This window comes from Myotis brandtii, unplaced genomic scaffold, assembly GCF_000412655.1.
Source record: "Myotis brandtii unplaced genomic scaffold, ASM41265v1 scaffold374, whole genome shotgun sequence".
NCBI classification, from domain to species: Eukaryota; Metazoa; Chordata; class Mammalia; order Chiroptera; family Vespertilionidae; genus Myotis; species Myotis brandtii.
In genome coordinates, this window is record NW_005364372.1 from 549,082 (window position 1) to 565,003 (window position 15,922).

Below are 15,922 nucleotides of genomic sequence, written 5' to 3' on the forward strand. Positions count from 1 at the left end.
AAGAGATCAACCGAAGGACTTGTATGCATGCATATGAGCATAACCAATGGACACAAGACACTGGGAGGCATGGGAGGCTAGGGGAGCGTCAAGGGGAGAAAAAAAAAAGGAGACATATATAATACTCTTTGTAATACTTTAAATAAAACAATTTTAAAAAATAGCAAATGAAAGCCAAGAATCATCTTAGATCTAAAATACCATCTTTACTAAGAGAAGAAAAACTTAATTACCAATTTTAGGTTTGGTATACATATATAGACACAGAACCTTGCCTAAGGTCAAGCTCTGCACTCACTTCCAAGCTAAAATGAAAAAGTGTGATAATACACCAATTTGAATTATGAAATTGTCATTATTTCTCAAAAAAAAAATAAGAACACAGTGATATGTTTAAAATAATAGCTATGTCATTTAGGAGGAAACACACATAAAAAGCCTTGAAAAAAATATGTAGCCCTAACTGGTTTGGCTCAGTGGATAGAGCGTCAGCCTGCAGACTCAAGGGTCCCAGGTTCAATTCCGGTCAAGGGCATGTACCTTGGTTGCGGGCACATCCCCAGTAGGGAGTGTGCAGGAGGCAGCTGATCGATGTTTCTCTCTCATCGATGTTTCTAACTCTCTATCCCTCTTCCTTCCTCTCTGTAAGAAATCAATAAAATATATTAAAAAAATATATAGCTCTACAAAAGCCACTTGAAGCAAATGTGAAAATTGAGGATTCTTAGGAAAGTTATTTATCACATGTTCATTAAGTGAAACTTCTAGACACTTATCAAGTCGCTGGGAGATAGCTATTTTATTCCAGGTGACTACTAAAGTACACAGTCATGTGAGTTTGCTAAATGAAATATAACCTTAAAATGTCTATTATTTCACAATGTTTTTATTTTTCAAAGCAATGTTCTTAACTTAGTTCACATAACATTCCTAATACATAAAATACAATACTCTTTGCATTTTAAAGAGAAAATACGCTGACTGACTCTCACAAAAATTAGTGGTAGATTAGAGACTTAAAGATGCAACATCTCCTCCACCCCAAAACCAGGTAGTTTTATTTTGTTATATTCTTCAACTAATTTATGCTGCCCTATTAATGCTGTCATTGCAGTATTATACCAAAATGATGTTCATATGAATTTTAATAAAGAAAAAAATCTTCAGGCTTTCTGTTAAGAATATAAGCAGTGTGCAAATTGTGTTTATGCTATCATCTCGATTCTTGTAAAAATAAGCAAAAAAAGATGAAAGGAAAGTTAACATCAAAAATTAACAATGATCACTATTATTACAAGTAGGAAAATTACGGTGATTTTTTTTTCTTTATAATTTTGTGTAATTTCCACATTTGGTACAATGGTAATAAATTATTTTGTCATCAGAAATTAATATCTAAATTCACATAAACATCATTATGCCAACACATAACTATACCAATATAATCTCTATACTTGTTATTATAGTCCACTTCATAAAATGGATATATTAATTCAATTTCTAGTACAAACTAATTCAAAACTTTATACTTACATATTCCTCTCGCTCACGATAAATTTCCTGAAAGACACTATTACGTAACTGAGTTATTTCTTGTTTTATTTTCTCAATTTCAGATCCATCATGGTCATCAGACTTTAATCAGAAAGAAAAAAAAGTGACCTTACAGGCTTGTTAAAGTAGACTGAAAATAAGTCTTCCTAGTAAGAATTATTTACAACTTCTAAGCAAATCACTCCATCTGATTTCTATATATCCTTCTGTACCTAGCACATAATAGCACTTGCTGAATTAATATTCTAACACTAATTTTCTAAAACCTATGAAAAGGAATTATAAAAAATAAAGACAAAGTCAATTACGTAGATTTTTTTTCTCACCTCTTAAAATCTGCTGAAGAATTTATCTACAATAAAGATGACCAACTGCCATCAGAAAGTGTCAAGAATAAGAACCAGAATACAATTAAATGCCCTGGAATTGTTTTCTACATGAGATTTGGGTGTGTGTTTTTAAATGAGTAAATGTGTGGCATGTCTACTAGAGGAAAGACTCCAGTGATAATAAGCCATCTTAAATGGCACATTTTCAAAGTTAGATATATTTCTCCAAAAGTTAAAAAAATTAAACTAAAAAAGAGACCATTCCCCACAGCCCAGAATACAATAAAACTGGAAAAATCTTAAACCGTTATATACCACTGAAGTGCTCCAAAGAGAAACAGAGCTCATTCAAATTGGATTAAAACATAATATAAATCTCTTTTATACGTAAATCAAATTCTCAAGGGAAAACGAAGAATTCCCAAAATTTCACAAAGTTTTAAACCTAAGGAAGAAAGTTAATGAAGATTAGAATATCCTAATTCTTCTAGTTCTATTATCATATAAAAACAACTTAAAATATTTCCAAGAAACAATATGTACAGCTATTAAAAAGAAGTAAACAGAAGATCTGAAAAATAGTTTATAACAAAATTCTACCTTTGGGGAACACCCATCGCCTTGCATGTAGTAGGCTTGTATTGTAATAGACATTATATAACAGTCCAAACCAAAGAGTTTTCAAATTATTCAAAAATACTTATGTTACTGAAAACCAAGGCAGCCATGTAAACTGTTTTCAAAAAGCATTTAGTGACATGGAAAAATGTTTACACTATTAATGTAATAATTTTATTTACATACACAGAGGGGGAAAGATAAAATATATAAAACAAAATGTAAGTAATTATTCTATTTAAAGAGAACACTTATGCATGACTTTTATAAAGCAGAGCCCAAGTAAAATGAGGCACACAAAGAGTTCAGTGACAACCAACTATTTGCTTACTTCTTCCAAATTATTCTTTTCAACCAATTTCCATCTCAGTCGAGCTTTTAAGTTTTTCAGTGTCTTTTTAATGGACAGCAAGTGATCCAGATTGGGGTTCTTATTTAAACTTTCAATAATTTGCTTCTTAAACTAAGTAAGAGAAAGAATTATAACATTTTTAAAACAGACAGCATAGTCACTTACAGACCATTTATTACTTATGTATTAAGATTCAACATTTACTGAATACAGGTTAAAATAAAGTCTACAAGAAATTCTACCACTTGATTTCTTAATTATCCATATTTCTATTAGAAAAATATCTGTTACTGTATTGAAAGTAGCAAAGGTAAAAGAAATATCTCAAGCTAAGGCATACTTTGCTAGAGAAGATGCAAATCGGAATTTCTAATGAGGATGTAAATCAAAATTACCTTTCCCAAAAGTAGTTTGATAATATGTATCAAGTTTTAAGAATGTTCATTCCTTTTGACTTAATAATTAATAATTTTTAGGAATCTATCTGGGTGAGGGCATGTGCTGGGGGGGTGGGAATGAGCGGGGAGAGGTCAAGGGAGAAAAAGGATTCATATGTAATACTTTAAACAATAAAGAATTCTTCTAAAAAGAATAAATATACCATAAAAGGAAAAAATTAAGTACAAAGTTATGTACAGTATTATTGATGGTAAAAAAAATTCGAAGTAACCTTAATGTCTAATGCAGAGGAACAGTTAAATGTACATCTGTACAAGGAATGATGTTTCAGTCACTCAAAATGACTTATCAGCCCTGGCCGGGTGGCTCAGTTAGTTAGAGCGTTGTCCTGTACACCAAATAATGTTGTGGGTTCAGTTCCCGGTCAGGACACATACCTAGGTTGCAGGTTTGGTCCCCAGTCAGAGCGAGTATAGGAGGCAAATGGTTGATGTTTCTCCTTCTCTCTCCCCCTTTTCCCTCCTTCCTCTCTCTCTAAAAATCAATGGAAACATAACCTTGGATCAGAATTTTTTGAAAAATGACTTATCATATGGGAAAATGTTCATACTACGCCATTAATGAAGAAAACATTTTCAAAATAGTTCACAAAATGATATAATGTACATAATATACACACATACATACAAGTCACCATACCAAAAAAAAAAAAAAGGCACACGTTATTTTATTGTGCTTTCCTTTATTGCACTTTGCCGTACTGTTTTTTTACTAATTGAAGGTTTGTGGCAACCCTGGTCAAGCAAGTCTATCAGCACCATTTTTCCAACAGCATTTGCTCATTCCTTGTCTTTGTGTCACATTTTGGTACTTCTCACAGTATTTCAAACTTTTTCATTATTATTATATTTGTTATGGTGATCTGTGATTAGTGATCTCTGATATTACCATGGTAATTGTTCTGGGAACCACAAACCACACCCATATAAGATAGCAAACTTAACCAATAAATGCTATGTGTGACTGCTCCACCAATCAGCCCTTCCCCCATCTCTCTCCTTCTCTTTGGGCCTCCCTATTTCCTGAGACACAACAATAATTAAATTGGGCCAATTAATAATCCCATAATGGCCTCGAGGAAGAGTCACACATCTCTCACTTAAAAGCTAGAAATGAGTAAGCTTAGTGAAGAACACTGAAAGCTGACATAGGCCAGAAGCTAGACCTCTTGCGTCAGCTAGCCAAGTTGTGAATGCAAAAGAAAAGTTTTAAATTAAGGTTGCTACTCCAGTGAACACACAAATAATAAGAAAGTGTAACAGCCTTATTGCTAATATGGAAAAAATTTAGTGATCAGGCTAGATCAAACCAGCCACATTTCCTTAAGCCAAAACCTAATCCAGAGCAAGGCCCTAACTCTCTTAAATTCTACGAAGGCTGAGAGGTGGCAAAGCTGCAGGGAGAATTTAATCACATACCTGCTTACAGCAGGACAGTGCTTTACTAGTAATAACAAATAATTTACCTACACACAGATAATTTACCTACACACAGGGTATTAAACTACCTGAGAAAAGTTTAAGTATTAAAAAATACAAAGCATCTGCCCTGCCTGGTTTGGCTCAGTGGATAGAGCATCGGCCTGTGGACCGAAGGGCCCCAGGTTCGATTCTGGTCAAGGGCACAAGCCTGGGTTGCAGGCTCGGTCCAACGTGCAGGAGGCAGTCAATCAATGATTCCTTCTCATCATTGATGTTTCTATCTCTCTTCCTCTCCCCTCCTCTCTGAAGTCAATAAAAAAATATATTTTTTAAAAAAATACAAAGCATCAACACAGAAGACAAATAGAATAAAGCATAATCCAACCTCAATACTGTTCTTGTACTTGGATTGTACTGCGGCAATAAGTCTTTGCTCTGAATGGATCTTCTGTAGTACTTGACTATATGTACTTAAAATGATCTCCTTGTCTGCATCACCTTGCTCCTAAAAGAAATCACACACATGGAATTATAGACAAAAGAGTATCCAAAACAGTTAAAACTTTCAATAACAATGGAAAACTTCAAAATGATGCCTTTAACAAATTTCTATATCCATTTCAAAATACTTTTTAAACACAAATCTTTTTCTAGACAGAATAAAGAATGATGTCAAAGATGTATATATGGGAATTTTACTCCCATTACACATTTATTCTTACAGCTGTCTGGAGGAGAGGAACATTAAAGGAAATCAGGGATACTACAATGCTAAATGTAGGAACTACACAATATATAGAACTTCAACACAAAGCTATTTTTAGAAATCATCTATTAACAACCATTTCTAAAGTCAAGTCTAACAAAACCATCTAAATGAGGACTATCTGACAAAAGAGAATACAGTTAAGTATATATTTTAATACTAATCTAAATAAAATCACAAACGGTAAAAAGAAATAAGTAAAATGAAGAACATTACTACTGAGACTTTGGTAAACAGCTGAAAAACTGGGAAAGAATCCTAGTGAACAATATTAACATTAAAAAATATTCTTTTGAGGAGTTACACTAATTTTTAACTTGATATAGCAACAGAGAATATACACAATAGAGAAATGGAGCTATTAATCAACCGTGTATATCTGCTTCCAAAGCTCTCACAGATTTATTTCAAGTTTTCACAAATTCTAAGAGTCTTTTATTTCAGTCATTGAGTATGATGGACTAAAGAATCAAATGCTTCAGAAAGTGGTCACACTTAGATTTCCTAGAATTAAACATTACATTTTATTTATTTTTAATGTTAAATGTCCTATTAAAAATGAAAATAGCCCTAACCGGTTTGGCTCAGTGGATAGAGCGTTGGCCTGCGGACTGAGGGGTCCCAGGTTCGATTCCGATCAAGGGCATGTACCTTGGTTGTGGGCACATCCCCAGTAGGGGGTGTGCAGGAGGCAGCTGATTGATGTTTCTAACTCTCTATTCCTCTCATTTCCTCTCTGTAAAAAATCAATAAAATATATATTTAAAAAAAAAAAGAAAGAAAATACCATGCCTGGGGAAGAATGAGATTTTGCTTTGTATTTGGATTAGAACTTGACAGTGTTACTCTTTCAATCAAGCCTATAAGAGCAAAGACCAGTCTTGATACTTTCTAACCAGCAAGAGAAACAAACCATATTGCTTCAAAGGAAGCAATAATAAATATCAATACTCACAATCAGAGATATCTCCAGCTCTTTGCAGACACTTGACTCAGCCTTCTCTAGGATTTCATCAATATTATCAATTGTGTCTTCAGAAGTCAGTGATTCTTCCACTGATAGATCAAAAGCCTCATTTATAAAAAATAAAAGCATGAAATATCTCATTTAATTATTTCAGTAAGTATTGTATCCTTATAACTGGAGCAGAGCATTAGCCTAGTCCAGTGGTTCTCAACCTTCTGGCCCTTTAAATACAGTTCCTCATGTTGTGACCCAATCATAAAATTATTTTCGTTGCTACTTCATAACTGTAATGTTGCTACTGTTGTGAATCGTAATGTAAATATCTGATATGCAGGATGGTCTTAGGCGACCCCTGTGAAAGGATCGTTCAACCGCTAAAGGGGTCGCGACCCACAGGTTGAGAACCGCTGGCCTAGTCACTGAGCAATGTGGGGGAAATAAGGATACACATAAAGAAAGTACTACCCTCATATAACTTAAGCATGGGGGGGGGGGGGGGATGCATCACACACCTAAAAAAGACAACAACAGATTTTTTATAGTTAGTGGTTAACAGAGGTAAGAGAATACAGAGGAAAAGTATGGGGGGGGGGGGGGGGGGACAGACAAGACCGAGATGTTTGGGGAATAGTAAGAGTTAGTCTTACTAAAACTGGTTAAAGAAACCTTGAATGTGCAGGTGGCAACATTAAATCTGAAAGTATTAGGCAGGCAATGTTAGGTCTTGAACAAGGAAGGAATATGATTATAACTGGTAATGACTTACTAGTATTTAGGAATCTGGAAACTAAAAGTTACAGACTAAACTCAAATGGTCCCATTCATTAGAAAAACAAAGGTATTTTCTATCAGGAAATAAACTTAATAGTAAAACATTAAATAGAATAAAATCAGGGGCCTAAATTATAATATAGAACTAAATATCACAAATGGTGACTTTGGTTTCAAATAATCAGACTATGGAAATGAAAGAAAAAGATAACGAATAATAAACCTAAACAGAAAGATAATTGTGATCAATAACAAAAGAGAATAAAGCAATAATTTACTTATATTAATTATCCATAAGAAAATACCAAAAAGGAAACATCCTAAGTGCCCACCAGCAGATGAATAGATTAAAAACCTGTGGTACATCTACATAATGGAATACTATGCTGCTGTAAAAAAGAATGAACTCTTATCATTTGCAACAGCATGGATGGACCTGGAGAGCATTATGCTAAGTGAAATAAGCCAGTTGGAGAAAGATTAAGTATCACATGATCTCACTCATTTGTGGAATATTATGAACAACATAAACTGATGAACAAAAATAGATCCAGAGACATAGAAGCATCAAACAGACCATCCAACCTCAGAGGGAAGGCGGGGGGGCGGGGGGTAAGAGATCAGCCAAAGCACTTTTATGCATGAACACAGACAGTAGGGGGTGAGGGCATGTGCTGGGGGGTGGGAATGGCCAATGGGGGAAAAAGGAGACATATGTAATATTTTAAACAATAAAGAATTTAAATTAAAAAAAAAAAGTGAAAAGAGCCCTAGCTGGTTTGGCTCAGTGGATAGAGCGTTGGCCAACACACTGAAGGGTCCTGGGATATGTAAGACTTTCAACAATAAAGAAGTTAAAAAAAAAATCATCTGGCAAGAGCCAAATGGAAAAAAAGAAAGAAAGTACAAACAAAACAAAAAAAACAGTTATGGAAGTAGCTGGAGATTAACTTGTGTTTTTTCCAAAACAAAGAAATTCATATTTGAAAGTCATTCACACAGATTGCCCTTGCTAAGGAAGTTGTAAAGCAAACAGAAGAACAGAGAATCAATTAACAAAATTAGGCTAAAATTTAATTAGCATTCTGAGTATATAATATAGAACCACATGTCCCCACTCCTTTTGGAAAATTGCATGCTGTTTTTATAATAGTAAATAAGAACTAAAAAGAATGATACACCAAACATCTTCTCTAATATCTAATAAAGGGTGTCCCAAAATTCACGCAAGAAGTAATTTTGATAGAAAACACAGGTTTATAATTAAAAATTGTAAATTTTTTATTGATTCATAAAGTATACAGTATAGGGTTATGTATGGAATAGCATATCGGGTAAATGGATTATCATGTCGCAATAGCGAGCACCATTAACTATTATTGCCTGAGCAGCCGCATTTTCGAAGAAGAATGGTCCGATGATGCCTCCAGCCCAAAATCTGCACCAAACAGTGACACATTGTGGATGGCTTGGTTACTCAAAATAGTTAATGGTGCTCGCTATCGAGACATAATAATCCATTTACCCGATATGCTATTCCATACATAACCCTATAATGTATACTTTATGAATCAATAAAGAATTTACAATTTTTAATTATAAACCTGTGTTTTCTATCAAAATTACTTCTTGCGTGAATTTTGGGACACCCTTTATCAACTAAGACTAAGAGTCTCTATTTAATTTAGTTATCTTTAAGATCTTTAAGATATCTAAAACTCAAAAGATTTAAACAACATGAATTAGCATATTATTTTAAGCATGACCAGTTAACCAACTAATGTTAAAATTCATCTTGCTAAAAAAAAAAAATAGGAAAGCTGTACTATCCTCTAAATCACATGTATTTTTACATACCCTTATCTCCACACTATAGCTGCAAAATACACACTACTTGTAATAAACTCCAGTGATATTATCTTACACCTATAGCTTGAAGTTGTTTTTATATAGGTCCTAAACAGACTACAAATATTGTAAATTCCTCACTCCTCCATCCCAGCACACACATTCTCATTCATATTCATTCCCATCCTCCCCGCACCCCTCATTCTCAGAAAAGAGGTAAATTACATTTGGAAATTTTTCTTTTAAATTCCCTGGTTTGTGCCACTGGGCAAGAGCTCTTATTACCTTTAAGGTGCTCTGGAACCACGCTACAAGACATTGTAGAGAAACTTCTGTTTCACTCCTAACACTGGTGAGCTCCTCCCTTTTATCACACTTCCAGTCATAAAATTTCTTAAGTATTTCTTCAGAGTTTGTTCCTTCGTTGGCCTGTCCATATACTGCTTCTAAAGAGGTTGACAAATCCTGCAGAGATATATTTCTGTTTATTAACTTCCTACTAGGATTAAAGCACTGTATTAGAACCTGAGAGACAGAAATGTAGTATGTGGACTCTCTATCCTTGAGAATTTTATAAATAGAACAAAACAATTAGACATGAAAGCATACAACTACTTAGAAGCTGACTTGTTTGGACTCTAACAGTGAAAGTTTACTAAGTGAATTATGGTTACATATAGAAAGCTTTATAATCTTAGGCTTGCTATTAAGAAGAAAGCCCCCTCTTTTCTCTGGCTTTAAATTAGAATCACTACTGTTTTATCCTAACACGGAAGTTTTCAAGACCTACTACTTAACAAAAATAAACTACACATCAAAATATACAAATAATTCCAATTAAGGAAAGACACCAAACACGTATGTGTACTTAAAGCATTTTTAAAAGGACTGGAAGAAACAAGAGAGCCTGCTGGCTCTCTTGAGGAATCAAACTCTAGAAATGTCACAGAGACACGAAAAAACGTAATAGAGCCTGAAATTTCCATCATAAAACTCTGAGAAAGCCTTGGGAAGACAGAGAATAGCACTAAGTGAATACAATCTGTGCAAGTGGGAGAGGACTGTACCACCTGTGGGAAAAGAGAACTTTCTTCACATGCAGAACAGATACACATATATACATAAACATATTAAATACATTTATATGAAGTTTTTTAATGTTTTTATTGATTTTAGAGAGGAAGGGAGAGGGAGAGAGAGAAATATCAGTGATGAGAGAGAACCACCGATTGGCTGTCTCCTGCACACCCCCTACTGGGGATCGAGCCTACAACCCCGGCATGTGCCCTTGACCAGAATCAAACCTGGGACCCTTCAGTCTGCAGACCGATGCTCTATCCACTGAGCCAAACCGGTTAGGGCCATTCATATGAAATTTTAATTCCATTAAGAAGAAATTAGAATCAAAGAGAAGAAAAACTTTTGCAACCCTTAGTACTATCTGAAGTCTCCAGGTAAATGCCAATTTCATATCTCAAATGATAAATGTGTATTTAATGCTATGTATCCTTTTAAATTCCAACCTGCAATGTTTTCAAGCGTTTATTAAGAGGTAACTCATCTACTTCCAAAATAAAAACTTCTACTGCCGTGCACAGTTTCTGTTGCACTTCATTTCTTCTGGCAATCAAAATATCCCCTTCATTCTGAACAAAGAGAAAAAAGAATAACCATCATTAATAAATACATCCAGTGTTTTTTTATACATTGACTTATATTAAAAAATTGATCTTTAGCCCAGCTGGTGTGGCTCCAGTGGTTGTGGGCAGGGCACATGGCTGGGTTGCGAGCTTGATCCCCAGAAGGGGGCAGCTGATCAATGAGATGTTTCTATCTCTCCCCCCTTTTCCCTTCCTTTCTCTGAAATCAATGAAAAAAAAATTTTTTTGATTGATCTCTTCAAAACAGTAAAATTTAAATTACATTCTCCAAACACAGTAGCAAATAAGACAAACACCTCTCCTTAGATCAGGGATGGGAACCTTTTTTCTACCAAGAGCCATTTTGATATTTATAAATCAAATGGCCATAAAAAATGGTCAACTTAAAAATTAGCCTACTATATTTGGTCAAACATTTTATTAACTCACTCCTAATGCTTCATATGGCCCTCGGGCAGGACGTTCCCACCCCGCCCTAGATCAACAAACTGACAAAGAGTTTTCTTTCTCTTAATTAAAAATAAGACATTTAAATTCAACAATCCTGCTCTGCTAATCGTTATTTTCTTCCCATTATTTCTGCAACAATGCAATTTTTGTTTTCCTTAGGAAAAATATTCAAGTTCCTATTATTAATTACACACTTTCTCCCCCTATTCCCATCCTACCCTCAATGGACGCAGACTTGACTTGGGGTGGTGAACATACAATATACAGATGATGGACTGTATTATACAACTATACACCTGAAACCTATATAATTTTATTAACCAATGTCACCCAATAAATTTAATAAAAAAGAGGAAAAAATTTAGTGTAAGGAAAAGTTTATAAAGTACCTATAGTATTGCCAGTGTTTCACTGAGATTCAAAAATTAATACTTCTGTCACTTTCTTCCTTCCATAATCAGAAGTGACCAGTTAGGGTCTAATATGTAAAATAACCCAAATCTAACCTTTCTCCAAATTAAATATTCCTGACATTTCCAGAGGCCTAGTTATCCTGTTCACTCTGCTCATTCAGAGTCAGTTAGTTGCCAACTGACCAACCTAAGTATGAATAGGGAATAAGACTTTCAGAGAATACTCCTCAGAGGCAGAAACCACCAACACTTAAAAGTGGACAGTTCCAAACACAAGCATAGAACTCACAAGTACTAAGGAAAACAATGACTGTTGTGCCAAATATCTTTATATAAAAAAAAACAAGTTCTGCCCAGCAGCTCAATATAATAAACTAAAGAAAATTGGAAGAGGAAATAAATATACTTGTACCTATACTAATAAAGAATTCATGTGAAATATTCCATTCTTCATATCCCTCCCCTCGCCACAAATAACCACCTCTCAACAATGGGTGGTTTAGATAGCATTTAATAGTAAGGCAGAGTCCAAAGCTGAAGCATAAAACACGCCTCAGACCAAAAGACAAGATCCTTGGTAGCAGGTGTGGTAGCCACACTGACTTAGTCTCCTGCCCCTCAACAACTACCATCTCTTACAGGCATAGCGTCCAGGGTCCCTCAGGGGGTATGCCCAGTTGCAAGAGTTCCACCAAATACTTGTAGTCTATAGTTCCTCCCTGTGCAGATACAATTTACCAATCAGGGGTTTTATTTTCCTAAACTATGTTGCCTAGTAACATGACAAAAATATGTTGTCACATTACCAAGGGAACTAACCAAAGAGCAAATTCTCATGCAAAAGTGGAAAAGATTTTGTTAACCCTTTATCTACAACTACTATTCCCTACCTTTCTTATAAGCAATAAAAAGGAATCAAATAATGATAAAGATACTGTAAAAATTAAAATTTCATGCAAAGTATCATTACAGTATCTGTAGTCCTGTTTTCTCAAAAGATATCTCCTTATATTAAACACACACAAAAATCATAATAGAGAGAAATTCTTCACCCACCACATTTTGACAAGTTTTAATCTTCTCCTGAGCCAGATTGTATTCTGCCCAAATTATCTCTAATTCATTCAAAGAAACTGGGGTAGTAAAGCACTCTTCATCCAACATTTGTATAGCATCTGAAAGGTCATTTCCCAAACGAACATTGATGTTAACACGTCTATTTGTTTTTTAAAAAAGAAAAAGGAAAAGATAGTAAAAATTTTTAAGTTGGTATGAGAAAAAGTTGGGCTTAAATACTATGGTCTAAAGTTACCATTTATAAAATTGGCTATAAAGAGGTACTTTTTTAAACTTTATATAAAACCATAAATAACTTTGGTAGAAACTTTTAATTAAAAAATATATATGACTGAAAAAAAATTAAGTATTTTTTAAAAACTTTATATAAAAGGACAACTTCAAGTCTGCAGAATTTAAATTATATCAAATGGACCTTCAATTCTTGTCAACAATTACATTTGTAAATATATTCTTACAAATTTTAGACTTAAATTACCAAGACTACAGGCACACAGCTCTTATACCCTAAATAAGCAGACCAGCATTTGTAGACTTTTAAAAAGAAATGTAAAAAGAAAAGGCAATCAGAAAGGGAGGTCAACTATCAAAACTAACAAGGTCCATTCATATTCTTTTTTCTAGCTTCCAGCTAGACTGCCACCATTCAAGTAGCACATTATGTTTTCAAATATAGATTGAAATATATTGGATTGTTTTGGTCTGAAGTCTGTTTCACATCTTTGGAATGTAGCCACTTAATTTTTCAAGGTATGTCAAAGGTTGATTAGCCACAGGGACCAAAATACTCAAACTATAAACTAGACTAGAGGCCCGGTGCACGAAATTCATGCACTCAGGGGGTGGGTCCCTCCACCTGGATTGTGAGAGGGTGCAGGCCAGGCCAAGGGACCCCACCGATGCACGATTGGGGCTGGGGAGGGACGCGAGAGGTTGGCCAGCCAGGGAAGGACCATGGGAGGACTCCAGGGTGTGTCCAGCCCGTCTCACTCAGTCCTGATCGGCCGGACCCCAGCAGCAAACTAACCTACCAGTTGGAGCATCTGCCCCCTGGTGGTCAGTGCACGTCATAGCAACTGATCGACTGGTTGACTGTCTGCCCCCTGGTGGTCAGTGCATGTCATAGCGAGCGGTTGAGCGGCCTTAGCATATCATTAGCATATTACACTTTGGTTGAATAGATGACCAGACAACTGGACACTTAACATATTAGGCTTTTATTATATAGGATGCCAATTTATGGATTTATAATGGAGAATGTTTTCACTGGACAGACGACCAACATGCAGCATTCATTCAGGGCAACTTCTTAGTGTTTCAAAGTACATGAGAAAATGAATTACTGGTTTAAGTTCTATGTGTAGCATAGCATGAAAGGGGACTAGGTTATTTTGAGAACTATTTTTTCCACATTCCAGAAAAGTGTAACAAATTATTCCTAACCAGCAATAAAGCAATCCTCTATTAGATAAAATACCTACACAATTCACAAAGTCTGAGAAATGCTAAATAAACTCTGTACAAGATTTGCTAATTCATTTCTTTTCTTTTGACTCCATGATGACCACTTTTTTCTTTCCTTAGACAGAGTATAATCCTATGTAATAAAGAGGTAATATGCAAAATAACTCTCACATCCTCACAAGATGGCTGCCTACCACCAAGCCGGCAAGGGGGTTAGTGAGGGACAACCAAACGACTGAACAGCAGGCTGCGTGGGGTGACCAGGCAGCGGGGAAGGGGAGGCAGTTAGGGGCAACCAGGCCGGCAGGGGAGGGCAGTTGGGGGCGACCAGGCAGGCTGGCAGGCGAGCGATTAGGAGCCAGTGGTCCAGGATTGTGAGAGGGATCCCAGATTGGAGAGAGTACAGGCTGGGCTGAGGGTACTCCCCACCCCCCTTGTGCACAAATTTCGTGTACCAGGCCTCTAGTTAATTTAGATTACTGAAATCTTTAGCTTCAGTATAGGCCTGAAAGTAACATCAAGCAAAAAAACTGGAGGTAGTAGTTCTCCATGTGTTGAACTTTTAATTTCACTCTCACAGATGACTTTAGGACAATATAACTCCTTCTATTAACAATGTAACACTACAAAATTTGTTTAATCAGGAGTAACTATTTTTAGTTTCTCTCTTTAAAGTTATAAAAATACAAAGTTAAATTTCAAAGCAAAAATGGTGGGCATACAGAGCACCAACTAATTAACAATTATTTTAAATTATCCTTCTCAAAAATATGCTCTTACCTACCTAATTTCTTTTAATCTTTCGACCTTAGCTGCTAGATTTTTCATTCTGGTACCTACATGAGTCTTCAGAGTGCTTTTTAAATGTTTAGTTAAATCCACGATGGTTGTTTTCTCTTGCTGAAACAAAGAACAAGCATATCCTACTGAGATTGAAATAGGAAACTGTATTTTTACTGTTATTTAAATGATTTTTAGAAATAATTAAAATTTTAAAGGTTAAAAAACGTTAGGCCACAGGGTGATAAACAATGAGTTTTCTACTAGTTGGGATCTGAAAAATATAATCTATTCCAGTCTTCTGCCTTCATACAGACTAGACTCATACAGTGGAACTTCGGTTCTCAAACTTAATTCTTTCTGGAAGGCTGTTCAAGAAGTGATTTGTTCCAAAACCGAATCAATTTTTCCCATTAGAAATAATATAAATTAATCCATTCCAGACCCATAAATGATTCCGTTTTAATCTTACATGTCTAATAAACACTTCTTTTCTTAGATTTAGTGGACCACCCCCTATCAGCTTTAAATGAATCACTTTCAGCACTTGTTCCAGGGGTGTCTTTTAGGAGGTCAGTATACAGCACCTTCACTTTTTCACATATCATTGCCTCTGAAATGCTATCACTGGCCAACTGCTTTGCATTTATCCAAATCAACAATAATTTTTCTACCTCTTCAATTGCCTGTGATTGTTGCTTTGTGAACACTCCGTACCCTTAACAAAATTAGCACTTTTGATGGCCTCTTTATGTTTTAAAATTGTGCTAATCATTTATTTCACCAGCAACAAAATTCTCTCCTTTGTGGTCTGAGAGATGCTTTTTGTCATGCTGAGGAACCAGCACGAAAAGGTTGTCGCTCGAAAACTAAAGTTGTGTTCGAAAACCAAGTCATTTTTTCCATGAACAACTTGGTCGAGAACCGAATTGCTTGAGATAGAGACATTCTAGAACAGGGGTAGGCAAATTTTTTGACTCGAGGGCCACAAT

The 15,922-nt window shown here is 35.2% G+C and overlaps 1 protein-coding gene across 2 annotated transcripts in view; it reads right to left on the bottom strand.

The window, feature by feature from the left end:
• Positions 1–15,922, bottom strand: part of STK31 (serine/threonine kinase 31) — a 61,500-nt gene that overhangs the window by 22,700 nt on the left and 22,878 nt on the right. For both annotated transcript variants that reach the window (XM_005872270.2, XM_005872271.2), the window contains exons 8-15: positions 14,935–15,050; positions 12,666–12,825; positions 10,609–10,731; positions 9,371–9,550; positions 6,455–6,571; positions 5,119–5,238; positions 2,833–2,964; positions 1,534–1,635 (exon numbers count right to left, since the gene is read on the bottom strand). In XM_005872270.2, coding sequence (XP_005872332.1) covers positions 1,534–1,635; positions 2,833–2,964; positions 5,119–5,238; positions 6,455–6,571; positions 9,371–9,550; positions 10,609–10,731; positions 12,666–12,825; positions 14,935–15,050 — 1,050 coding nt within the window. The remainder of the gene's footprint in view (positions 1–1,533; positions 1,636–2,832; positions 2,965–5,118; positions 5,239–6,454; positions 6,572–9,370; positions 9,551–10,608; positions 10,732–12,665; positions 12,826–14,934; positions 15,051–15,922) is intronic.